Below are 12903 nucleotides of genomic sequence, written 5' to 3'. Positions count from 1 at the left end.
AACCACTGACAAAATGAACAAAAAAAGGACTCAAATGCTTAACTGAAAAGTTCATTTCAAAAATGCACCATAATCGCAACATTGAGGTTACAACATATTCTTATCTAGCCAATACTCTAAACTAACAAAGTATGGAAAGATAGAGAGTAAAATCACGTCAACAGTCACATACCGGCACTATGAAGAACCGAATGAAACTCAGCTGCTGACAAACGTCTCCCAGCATTTGATATTGCTGGTGACTCCAAAAAGGTTGTGAGCTAAATGTAACTAGTTCCTATAAACATTATAATGATCAATAATCAGATTATAACTTTGAATAGATTGAAGCAACCACCACCAGTAAGACTATCCATAATGAGATCATAGCCCAGCTAATTTGAATTCGAGTGACCACAACCGATGAGAGTTTAAAAATGACCTTTACCACAGGAACAGAGAGAGACGTAAACCCACATTCTTTTGCAATCTTCTCATTAGAAGGAGAGTAACAAGATGCTAACTTGAAATCAGTCCCTTCGAATAAATTATTCAGCTTAACATCCTCAATGTGTTTCTCCAAAGCTGTTAATTTCCCACCAACCTAAGCACCAGTAATCCAAACTTTTTTACGAACCCATCATTATTTTTGTTGCGACAAACAAAGGCCCTAAACTTAGCTTGAGAAATATACTTACAGTGACATTAACACCATCCGGAGCAATACGAACTCGACAAAGAAGATTAAGTGATTTACAATTGGTATTGTAAAACTCTACGAGATCGTTTACATCCTCTGATTGTGGTGATGCGTGGTTTTCGTTCTTCTCCGCCATGGATTGAGTACTATTGTGCGGGACACACATTAACCCTAGATTTTTACAGATTCAAGTACTGATGACCAGAATCAAGTACTGATGATCGGAATCAAACTTGACCTCGCCTTCGTTCGCGTCTCAGGAATTGCAATTTGACCTCATCTCGGTAATTCCTAGAAATCCCCTTTTTTATTGATTATTGTTGTTTCCATTGTCGCCTGAATTCGAAAAACTTCAACTAATTCAACACCAATCTATATTCTTCTCCGCTTCACCATATCTCAAACCAATCCAATCTCCAAACTGTTTCACAAACCCAAATCTAACAAGATACGAGCAGAACAAATTCATACTAACCCTAACAATGTTTCAAAAGATTTGAAGACTGAATTGTATATCTAGGGTTTACAAATACGAAGGTGTTGAAATTTACCAGTAAATTGAAGCTCCAATGAAGAACTGAGACGAAAGCAGTAGGGAGATGCGAATTGGAGAAGAAGAAAAAAAAAACTGAAACATAATTTCAGAAATCTATGAGTTTGGGAGATATTTTGTCGTAGAAAATAGGTGCGCGCCGGTATTTTTTGAACGTAGATTTCTTGGTGTAAAAAAATCTGAAAAATGGGTGTGGTAGTAGTTTTCACTAATTTTAAACATACGAAAACTCTATAATTTGAATGGAAATTGAGTTTCCGTCTAATTAGGCCAAGCTAAGCCCTTTTTCCATAGTTAGGTATATCTTAATTTTAATTTCGTTTGGCTACAATTAAGCTACAGCCAAACAATATGCCAAACCATAGTACTTGGCCTTGTAACATGCATCATAATAATGAAGCGGAAAAACACTGAGATTTGTGCATAGAACAACAAATAAGAAATTAGCATCAAATTACTTGGGTTCGCAACTCAAAGCAATTTAAACCATCTCTTCCAAAAGATCAGATTCCTCCCAATTTCCAACAAGAATCAGATACTTCCCATTTTCATTTTTCTACCCCACCAACCATCTCAATCCCTCTCAGGCATCGCTCTCATCATGCATCTATATGAGCGAGTGTCATTGTGTCAGCATATAGAAAGAAGAAAAACTCAATTTGTTGGCGCGCGTAAAGATAAAATCCACTAGAAAAAAAAACAAACCCAACACCAACCTTTTCCACATCTCCTGATTCCCAAACCCTAAATTCTGAAATCAAAAAAAGAAAAGAAAAAAAAAAGATCACAAATTTATCCAGAGAACAGAGCAGATCAAATCAGAATTGAAGCAATTGAAGATCACCAAGGTAAAGAAAAAACCCAAATTGATTTTCAATTTTCAATACCAGCCATGGTTCAAGAAGTAGGAAAAATTGAATCAGAGCTGGGGAATGGGAAAGTTGCTCAAGTATTAGTAGTAGGAAATTATTGTCATGATGTATTAATTCAAGATGATAAAATTATTGGTGAAAGTCTTGGGGGTGCATCTTCATTCATATCAAATGTATTTGATAATCTCTCAATCGATTCTGATTACATTTCAAAAGTGGGTTTTGAGTTTGCTTATTATAACTCAGTTACTCATAAACCTATTTCATCTTCATCATCAATGACAACACTTTTTCATGCATATTTTTCATCAGATGGGAATCAAGAAAGAACCCTTAGAAGAATTCATGCATGTGATCCAATCTCAGTATCTGATCTTCCAAATTCATCATCAAGATTTGATTTTGGTTTAGCAGTAGGTGTTGGTGGTGAGATATTGCCTGAAACATTACAACATATGATTGATATTTGTGATGTTGTGTTTGTTGATGTTCAAGCTTTGATTAGGGTTTTTGATTCAATTGATGGGACTGTAAAACTTGTTAGTTTGAAAGAAAGTGGGTTTTTTCATTTACTACCTAGAATTGGGTTTTTGAAAGCTTCAGCTGAAGAAGCACTTTTTGTTGATATTGAAGAAGCAAGGAAACATTGTTGTGTAGTTGTAACAGATGGGAAAGATGGGTGTAGGGTTTATACAAAGGATGATAAACTGCAAATTTCACCTTTCCCTGCTGTTCAGATCGATCCGACTGGTGCCGGGGATAGTTTCTTAGGGGGATTGGTTGCTGCACTTATACAAGGTCGGCCTGTTTCAGATGCTGCGTTACTTGGGAACTTTTTCGGTTCGTTAACTGTTGCACAAATCGGAATACCAAAGTTTGATTTGAGGTTGATGCAGGTTAGCTTACATTATTTCTATTTATCTGTTTTTGTGAGTAAATTTGGTTCATTAGACTTGGTTAATTGTGTTCTATCCAACATTATTGTCTACGTCGGTTAGGTTGTATGTGCTAGTAAGGAAAGAGATGAGTTGGACAGTGCAAATTGAATGAAATGTAATTTAAGGGCGAAAGTCAGCGTTGACAATTGATAGCTAACTAAATTGTAGAATGGGTACACATACATGAATCCAGGAAAAGCTTCTAGAATGATTAGAGTTGTGAAATTAGCTAACATGGTTTGGCAACATTACTTATAAAAAGATAGTGATAACACTAGTTAGAAGAAGGTGGTTTAGGGTGTCTTTGAATGTTGAAAAGGCACTGAGGACGGCCAAATGGTTTAATAGATTAGTAATAGAAGATTCCTTGTCAAATAGATACCTACCTAAGTGGAAATGGTCTTCCTTATAGACATAGGAGCATTGTTTGTTTAGATCCTTGGATATTCATAATGACATAAACTTTAGTTTTATATTGCTGTAAACCTTTCTTTATCTATAGAACATTACTTTCATGACGTCTGTACTTTTCCTTTTATTTATGCCCAAGATCTAGCATCTCATCTGGTAAATTTAGATTGCTTGGATGTGGATTTTCTCTAACTAGCTGAGATTTTGAAACATATTCATGTGCCTGGTCTGGAAATACATGCAGTGAAGAAGTTGTTTTGGGGGATAATGACATAAAGGTAGTGGTCTTTTGGGGTCCGTGATGATAACAAAGTAATCACAAACTCTGGTGGTGCATGTCCATTCTGGTCTTCAGCTTATACTGCATTTTGTTAGAGTGGTAATGTGAGTCTAAAATAAACTGAACCATGAAGTACACATGTAGGATATCTCTTACACTTCGAGGTTAAAATATGAAATTTGGTTATATTGTCATTTATAGGACCTGTACTTGTTATGTGAGTGAAGGAATGCGAGGTTTTTTAGTTGGTTTGCTTTGCGTAAAAAATATTCCCACAATTTCTGTATCCTAGGATTTCGTCTCCTGACATAAATACTTCAACAATGGCTTAAATTGGCTGCAGTTTCGTAAGGAACTAAAGATTCGACTTAGTCATGAATTTTCTTTGTTAGTGACAGTGAACGGCTGCAAGTGAATATTGGTAACTAATAATTAGGCTCACCAAATCCAGTAACATCTTTATTGAACTTAAGTGGGAAAAATAGAGGAAATGTATGCTATTCGTGCACCTGTTTGATGATAATGGCATTGCCAGTAATCTGATTTTTTTATAATCTCTTTTGTGGCGGTATGAGAGTTATATATTTTTCTGAATAATTTATGATTCCTTTTCTTTTTCTCAGATAGTCAAGGATGAGCTGCATCAGAGGAGAATTATATGCATCGACCATTGTGAAAGACGAGATATGGAGCCAGAGGTAAACACATCCATAGAAGAAAACCTCGGTTTCCAAGAATTCCTTAATTCAATTACGGAACACCTTCCCACCCACAACAGTGAGGAAGAAAATCCTCTGGGCGCTCGGCATTCACCTGCTAAAGCAAGCGAGAAGAACAACCAATACCAGATAAACAGTCACCATAAGTTAACACTTGTTCCTGTTTATAAAGAGGCAGCTTCAGTCGTTGATAGCCAATTACATGATACAACATAATTTAACACTTAATCCTGTCCATGGTGCATCTCCAGTCATTGAAAGCCAACTACCATGACACGGGGAGGGGTGAAGAGCTTCACCCTCAAAATTCTCTTTTTGAATAATGGTCGCCATGTAGAGATGTTAATTTTACATGTTAACCCCGTTACAACAGAAATTGTAAGAGTTTATACATAAAGTTCCTTCCAACCTCTGCAATGCTTTTACGAATGTTATTGGTAGTTGGCTGAATGGCATGCTTAACATCCTTTGATCCATATACCTTTTCATCAATTTTTTAAGCTCCTTGGCACTGAGCTCGGAGACAAATATGTAAGTTGGTAGCTGACAGAGTTTTCCTTTGTATGGAATGTTGATGTAGTACGTCGCCTCAACAACAGCATAAGGTAACAACTAAAGACACATTTAAGTCAGAATTGATGGTCATTTTGGTTGCAAAGCTCATGTATACCAATCTTCTGCTGTCTATGGTGAATTGACTGCAGCATGTCTAGCCTTCAACATTTTTTTTCCTTTTTCTTTTCTTCTAGTTAACTAGAGGAAGCGTCACAATTTTTAAATAGCAATTAATCGAGAGTTTCTTTCCTGGTGAGGGGGAAACTTCACAATAGCTAGCTAATGGCACATGAAGCTTCCTTGATGATTATTTAAGGAGAAGTTGTAGCTAACTTTGATATAGATATGCGTACACATTCTTCTATATCAAAGTAAGTGTTGTGCAAATCTTGTTCTAAGGTGAAGAAAGGAAAGAGGTCAACCAGAACAATGTCAGAAAGGTCAATTACTTTAACAGGTATTGGTATGGGAGGAATCACATACTCAAAAGCAGATCTTAAGGTAACTGAAGATATTCTGAAATCTGAGGATGAACTCCTTGCTCTGTATTGGAAATGGATCTCTATTTTTAGAAACAATAAATTCAAAGATTTGGAATTTGAGAAGATGTTCACTGATTATACCGAGGAAGAGAAGGTAAGATTTTGTGGATTTAAGAGTTAGTGTACCATTCCATATTCAACAATTGTTTCTATGAAAACTGAAATTTATTTGTGACATGTAATTGTAATCTGGATTTTGAATAATTTTAACTGGTAAGAAAAAGGCAGTTGGCTTGAGTACAACATGGACTTGGCATTAATGCATCGCACAATCTGAATGAAATATTCCTCTGCTTTGATCATCATATATTAGGGTACAAGATTTTTTTCTGGATTGCAAATACATCATCAGGAGAAAGAAAAAAACACTCACTGCACATATAACCTGGTATGGTAATACAATTAGTACAAATAAAATGATCAACTAAGACAAATACTCAAAAAGCTACCAGCAACAGCAGCACTAACACTCCCAAAGTATTCCACTGTAGCAATCAAATTTACACTCCGATAAACTGCCCGCTTCTCCATATATGACAATATGTAAACAAAAGCTGGCCTTACAAATATCAAATCTGAAACCAGAACAAGTTTTAGGATGCACTTGCAGATCACTTAAGGACCATTTATGTGGCAAGTTGGAACCTCCCACTAGGTTTTCTCTTTCTCCAGCCCTAAGTAAAACAGTTGCAATTTGTAAGAGTTCATAATTAGTATTTCCAGACATATATAAGATTTAAATGTCAAAACCAGACTTACAAAGATCGCATAGTAGATAAAAGTCAATCCTGCTAGAACAACGAACGCAATTTGAAATACGTTATACCTGAAAAGTAAAACCCAAAGAAATCAGTAAAGCACAAAAAAATAATTAGTATATACGGTACCAAGCCTAGTTGTAACTGACTTGTAGAGATATTTGATTCCACGGAGAGATTGCAAAGTGTGGCCAAATATTTCCTGTGCGGCAGTTGCTTGAGCATAATAACCAAAGGCTGTTGCACAGAACTGAATTACACTGCAGAAACATAAGAGCAAATGACAACAAGTTAATCACCTTTTACCAAGATAATCAAAATCATATTAAATGAACTCTAGACAAATAAAAGACCTAGACATTTCTTAATTATATAGTTTCCAATGTGACTACACCAAATAAGTGTTTCAGAAATAACGCAAGTATAAAAGTTTCCAACTCCAAATGTCCATACTTAAAAGGATCAAATCTACAGACCTGATGGAGCAAAGGAGGATGAGTCCAACGTTGAAAAGAAACGAGTTCATAAGAGTTGCTCCCCATCTAGATTGACATTTGGTTAAAATGAAAGGAAAAATTGTCAGCTCAAGAAAAGATGTGACAAATTGTCTTAAGATTGAAAGGGAAGGTTTATTACTTCATGGGATGGATTGTTATGAAAACTAATCGTAGACCAAGCATCATGGCCCCTGCAATCACTGCCAACAGAAGGTAAAAGCAGAAGAATGCAAACGCAGCTGTACCTAGAAGACCTGTAGATAGAGAAGAAGTGCACATCAGATTAAAACCCTTGAAAACAATGAGAAATGTCTATGCACAAGAGTTCCTGCTGACATACCCCAGACATCATCGAGCTTGATAAAAACTTCATTTAGAAAAGAGGTAAGTGGAGGATCAATTAGCAGGTATATAATAATATGTGCAATCCATGCTACCGATACAATCAACCTGGAGAAGAAAAAAAGAATATACAAGGAAAACGTGACGCAACATCAGAATTCTCTTAATTCTATAAAATGGTTGGGAGGAAACAAAAGAAAAACTGAACATGCAAGAAAAAGAAATGGAGGTCGAAAGGTACATATCAGCTCAGCTGGTTATCTATTTATATCATCTTACAAAGCCTCGCTAAAGGGGAAGAGTTGCCTTAGATACATTTTAGACTTAACCTATGAGGCTCGGTTCTTAACAGGACACAGAAAAAAGTGTATACCAAGGGTTAATTGGGTAACACATCCCTCACTCAACAACTTGATTCAATTTATATTCCTAGAGGAAAAATAAAAGATGATTCCAAGTTCCAACAATAAATAAATGTTCTAATGCTTCATTACAGATTCAACTGGTAGCTTGTTAACTTATTATACACCTATGTATAAAGCATGTTACACAAATTAGTAGCAAAACATATTTGTGATACCAAACTAAAAGTGCTTCGACAATGATAATATGATATGAAGGAACTTACCCTAGAACCCCCAACACAAGTTTTGCCAAGTAACCAATAACAGTTAAAGCCCAAGAAGTCTCCGCCTAGATAAATCAGTAAACAAATGAGATGAAATAACGTTAGAAACAGTTATATGGCAACTGTTGATCTTCAGGCTAATTATGACAAAGTCATCACCTTTTCCCCTTGAGGATACATCTCCTCCAAAGCTTTCACATCCTCTTCTAAGAGAAGCAACTCCTAAAAATAGAAACAACAATTCCAACAAGCATTTTAGTATTTAAGAGATCAAATTGCCAAAAGATGCGGAAACAATGTCATGGATAGTCTGAATATTAGCAGAGTGAGCAAGATGACAAGTCATCAGAAAAACAGTCGCTTAGATTAGAATATTTAACTACCTCATAAAAATCCATTAACGACCAATGCATAGAATATTTAAACCTCACATATCATAAGTGGTGGTACATGTACTACCTTTTCAACAGCCTTGACATTTTTGCGCCATTTTCTCCCCTTAGCACCGTTTTTCTCCTCTTGGCGGAGTGCATCAGCTGCTTTCTTCAATTCTTTTGCTTTTTTTCCCAGCTCAGTTGCTTCCTGAAATTAATACTGACGCTCTGTAAGTAACTCTAGTATATAAAATGTGATCTCCTGCACCGAAAACATCAACTGACGCACAAACACACCTTGATATACTGTGAGCGAGTAATGACAGCCTTTGGACGCCGAATAAATGAAAATATAAGTCCTAAAGGCAAGGAAACAATGCCAACGCCACCAAATATCTGTTGGATATTGAGAAGATATTTTAAGTAACTGAGTTTTATAAACACATCAAAGAAAGTAAGTTGAAGTAACGTGAAATGAATTTTAAGAAAGAAACCTATATTTTAAAACAAGTTTCAAAAAGTGTCTTTCACGAGGTCCAACAATTGATGAGCAGATTACGCGTTACTAAAATAGATTAGATAGATTGCAGAGCACAAGATAAAGCTATTGCAAGGAAAACTTACAGAGAAAAGTACTGATCCCACAATGGTAGCAAGAGCGACAACATATTCAGGAAATGTAGTGCGCATTGTCCAAGTTGACTCTGATGCAGCATTTGCTGTGTATGCGGAGCACTGACCATAGTAGACAACCATTAAGAAAGAAATGAGATTTACTTTCTCATCATATGCGGAATTCACAGTGATGATACATTATTATCGATATCTACATTATGCTACATTATATTCCAGAGAAACTTTATCACAAAGGCTCTTACGTAAAATGTTCACACACCATGGGGAAAAACAGGGAACACCATATATCTAAAGCAAATGGATCGATATTCTGAAATTGTGAAAGAAGTTACAAATAGAGAAGATTGTACCTGGTGATTTGTTGAGTCTCCACAAGGTTGACCACTAGAGAAGGTTTTCCAGTCATTTGGAAAGTTATTTGCCGATGAAGAAAGGTGCCTGACTGTGAAGTCTACCTTCCCAATTACCCCTGCAACAAGGCAAAGAGAGAAGATAAAGATACAAATGGTGAATTAGATGTAATATGAATATGGGGTAGTTAAGAGAGAATCCAAGCACATTAAAATGATTTAAGTTCTATTAAGAGTTTTGATTATACGTACTGTACATAATCCTACAGAGCATACTACAAAAGAGTATCCCTCGTGGTCACATGACATACTTGGAAACATCATAAGAAAATCATGCAAAAACCATTAGTCCTCTCAGTTTAAGAAAATTAAGAGGTTAACCACGATAACTACAGTGTTACTGATGAAATGAAGAGGGCACTGCAACATTGAATCTTTATTTGTGGAACTCTTTTTGCAATTTCATCTCCTACATTCATGTCCTGGTAACCACTATAATATTAGCCCAAGAACCACCATGAAGTACAGAATTCCCTTGACGAAGTTTTGCACTAACACCATGGGTGCCTAAAGGCCCCTCCTACAGAGATAATTTTCCCACCAATCCTGCCAATAGATATTTTATTGTGTTGTTTCATCTGACCACTCATTTGTCTATGGTACATGATGTTCCTCTAAAATGATGTGACATCCGTATCTTCTTTACATGGGTTTCTTACCAAGTGTGCTGAAAAGCTTAATTATATGATGTTGATGTAACCTGAGCATATTATTTACATAGTCTGCTGAACAACTTAATTATATGATGTCCATCTAAAGATAATGTGACCACGGCACTTTAGCTACATGGTTTTTAAAGCAAGTGCCTTAACCAACTTAAACATATAAATGCTCATCTAATAATAATGTGACAAAGAGCGCTTTAGCTACATAGTCCTCAAAGCAAGTGTGCTGAACCAACTTAATCATATGGTGCTCATCTAAGAATAATGTCACCTCAGCATTGTAGCTACACGGTTTTCAAAGCAAGTTAACCACATGATGCTCATCTAAAAATAATGTGAGCTCACCATTTGCTACATGGTTTTCATAGCAAGTGCTGAACCAGCTTAATTATAGGATGTTCATCTAAAAATAATGTGACCTCAGCATTTTAGCTACATAGTTTTCAAAGCAAGTGCTGAACCAACTTCTCTTTCACGCAGATAAACTTTGGCACGAGAACAAATGTCTAATATTTGGAATATCCGTATCCACATCCGAACATAATGGACACGTTAATCTTAAGCTCAAAACCACTCCCACTATCCAAATCCAGTAGGACTATTAACACCATAAGAAGCAACCACATTTTTAAACGACCCTAAAAAATCCAAGTCAGGATGTGACAGTGCACATAGTTTGTAACCAAGCATAGTATTTCATCTAGCTAATGTAATGTTAGGCAAATTAGAAAAATTTCTATGAAGTTCATCTCAGTAAAAGCACCAGCAGAACATTTATCAAAACTAACGAAATGAAACAAAATTCACAAACAACTAACCATATAAAATCCCAAGCACAAGACCACAAACAATCACGGACGTCCCACACCATAATAACGCGCTCTTTATCCTTTTCCCTACACTCCTGAAAACATAGACAGAATTGACCAATTCATAAATCACCGTATAAAATCAAAAAATGAAATACAGTAAAACAACGAAAAGGTAAAGAGTGGTGAAGAAGGAGAAGAAATACATACTTTTCTTGGTCTCCTTCATAGAAGAACATAGCGAAAGGAATAACCAAGAAAACAAGAACAGCATCAACTATGTAAACAACCAACCAAAGAGTCTTCATAGGCAAAGTAAGATTACAAGCTCCATTATATATAGCATTACTACAAGCTTGTCGATTAGCAACATCAGCTGGTAACATCAATATAGAGATAGCAGCAACAGATAGACCAAAAACAACAACAAATTTAGGGAAATAAGCCTGGTTTGCATCATCCGGATGTTGATAATTGATCAACAAGTATACATTGAAGATGAATACTAATACTGTCACAACTATTGCAACAATTACCAAAGCTAGGTTAAAATCCCCCATTGTTCGGTTCGATTCCAAACCGAACAATTAAAAAACCAAAATCTTCACAGAATCAGATCTCTTGTAAACTGATGGATTTTGATTTGTGAAAAAGTGTTGGTTTAATCTGATCTGAAATTTAGGAGGAGAGAATGTAAAGAAAAAAAAGACAGAACAGAGAAATGGGAAAGAGATTTTCTTTTTCTTTTTTTTCTTCGATGCGGTTTGAATTGGGGAAGGAATCGTATGCTGTGTTTAAAGATTTAATTACTATATGGTCCTTGATAGTGGTATGTTTTGTGTTGGTTGAAGTGGTTAGGTTGATTAGGGTAAATTAGGTAGTTTGCGCTTGATGTTGTCCGCGGAGGATAATAGAAGATGGACAACCTGTCAGAGTAAATCCAGCTAGGGGCAGGCCATAGTTTTTTTATTTATTTTTTTCTTGCTTTTTTGTTTCTTGCCGTAGAGCCGAGACTAGGCCTGCACACGGTTCGGTCGTTTCGGTGTCATAGTCCTTTAATCTTATGGAGTATTAGGGTCTGCCCTTATTAATTGAGTGGGTGCTCTTATAAACTATTAGTCATTGGTCAGTCTTGTATTGAGTATTGACCGATCAGATAGTGACATGTGTCGACTATCTGATCGTTGTTGTTAGGTCTTCACTTCCTTAAATGTGTAAGAACCTCTTCTCTATTTTCAATTAATGAGAAAATATCTGCAGATTAGTTTAGTAGTTGTGTTCATTAGGAACTTAGATCCAATTTCATTAACTCTTGATTCCCAAATTGTACTGAGTACAGTACATTTGGCATCAGAGACACTCAAAACTTTTTCTCGATGGGCGCTTCCGATCCAAAAACTGTTAAGGATGTTATCGAACTGATTCAGCGACAACAGCTGAGCTTCGAAGATCGTTTTGCTGCCATTGAAGACAAGCTTCTTTTACAGCAACAAAAAGCTTATTCGAATCAAGCATCGATTAACCAACCATTTGATGAGATGCTAGCCCGCTTCCAATCTACATCGAAAACAACTCAACCAAATGATTCAGGAGGATCAATTCATGGTACTCAGCTCGATAATCTTCCAATCTTTGGTTCAATCTCTCCAGGGGGAACTCAAAATCAATTTAATCGAGTATCAAAGCTTGATTTCCCGAGATTTGATGGTGATAATCCTCGTGGATGGATCCAAAAATGTGAACGATACTTCTGGCTACACAACATCGATGAGAGTCGCGAAGTAGATATTGTAGCTATTTATCTTGATGGCAAAGACGATAAATGGTTTCTCAATTTTCAGGTTGGTCGAACTCGTATAACTTGGTTTGAATTTGCTCATGGTATTTGTGTCAGATTTGAAAATCCCGTGGAAGAAAATTTTATTGGGAGTTTTAATAAACTGGTTCAGATTAACTCTGTCGAAGAGCATTTTGAAGAATTTGAATCTCTCAAAGCTCTAATGCTTGCTAACAATCCGTCCTTAAGTGAGCACTATTTTATCATGAGTTTCATTAGTGGGTTGAAGGAAGAATTCCGTAATTCTGTAGCTATGTTTTATCCAAAATCACTTGCCACAGCTTTCTCCTTAGCAAGAATGGAGGAACAGAAGCATCACACTGCTGCTGCCAAAAGTGTTAGAACCAACTCTAGCTCTTTCACTAACTCTAGAGCTTTCTTTACCACATCCTTCCCTC

General features: G+C 36.2%; 2 protein-coding genes across 2 annotated transcripts; one reads left to right on the top strand and one right to left on the bottom strand.

Moving 5' to 3' along the window:
* Positions 1-1612: 1612 nt before the first annotated feature.
* On the top strand, positions 1613-4862 carry LOC113313935 (inositol 3-kinase-like). Its single transcript, XM_026562711.1, has 2 exons — positions 1613-3000; positions 4357-4862. Exons 1-2 carry the CDS (start codon positions 2125-2127, stop codon positions 4666-4668), a joined length of 1188 nt encoding a protein of 395 aa, XP_026418496.1. The 5' UTR covers positions 1613-2124; the 3' UTR covers positions 4669-4862.
* Positions 4863-5782: 920 nt separating this feature from the next.
* LOC113313934 (LIMR family protein At5g01460) lies at positions 5783-11443 on the bottom strand. Its single transcript, XM_026562710.1, has 14 exons — positions 10879-11443; positions 10678-10763; positions 9135-9253; positions 8773-8883; positions 8446-8544; positions 8234-8356; positions 7934-7996; positions 7775-7839; positions 7145-7254; positions 6944-7058; positions 6784-6849; positions 6457-6567; positions 6309-6375; positions 5783-6223 (listed from the first exon to the last, which is right to left on the bottom strand). Exons 1-14 carry the CDS (start codon positions 11226-11228, stop codon positions 6176-6178), a joined length of 1533 nt encoding a protein of 510 aa, XP_026418495.1. The 5' UTR covers positions 11229-11443; the 3' UTR covers positions 5783-6175.
* Positions 11444-12903: the final 1460 nt, after the last annotated feature.

Source organism: Papaver somniferum, chromosome 9 (genome assembly GCF_003573695.1).
Source record: "Papaver somniferum cultivar HN1 chromosome 9, ASM357369v1, whole genome shotgun sequence".
NCBI classification, from domain to species: Eukaryota; Viridiplantae; Streptophyta; class Magnoliopsida; order Ranunculales; family Papaveraceae; genus Papaver; species Papaver somniferum.
This window is presented reverse-complemented; position numbering and strand designations above follow the sequence as displayed.

Excerpts from the sequence above, each read along its gene's own strand:
- LOC113313934 (XM_026562710.1), bottom strand. The coding sequence starts at position 11,228 with ATGGGGGATTTTAACCTAGCTTTGGTAATTGTTGCAATAGTTGTGACA. Across the intron at positions 9,254-10,677 it reads TGTGCTTGGGATTTTATATG|GGGTAATTGGGAAGGTAGAC; the intron begins GTTAGTTGTTTG and ends GCCTTGTTGCAG. Across the intron at positions 7,255-7,774 it reads CTTGTGTTGGGGGTTCTAGG|GTTGATTGTATCGGTAGCAT; the intron begins GTAAGTTCCTTC and ends TTTCTTCTCCAG.
- LOC113313935 (XM_026562711.1), top strand. The coding sequence starts at position 2,125 with ATGGTTCAAGAAGTAGGAAAAATTGAATCAGAGCTGGGGAATGGGAAA. Across the intron at positions 3,001-4,356 it reads TTGATTTGAGGTTGATGCAG|ATAGTCAAGGATGAGCTGCA; the intron begins GTTAGCTTACAT and ends TCTTTTTCTCAG.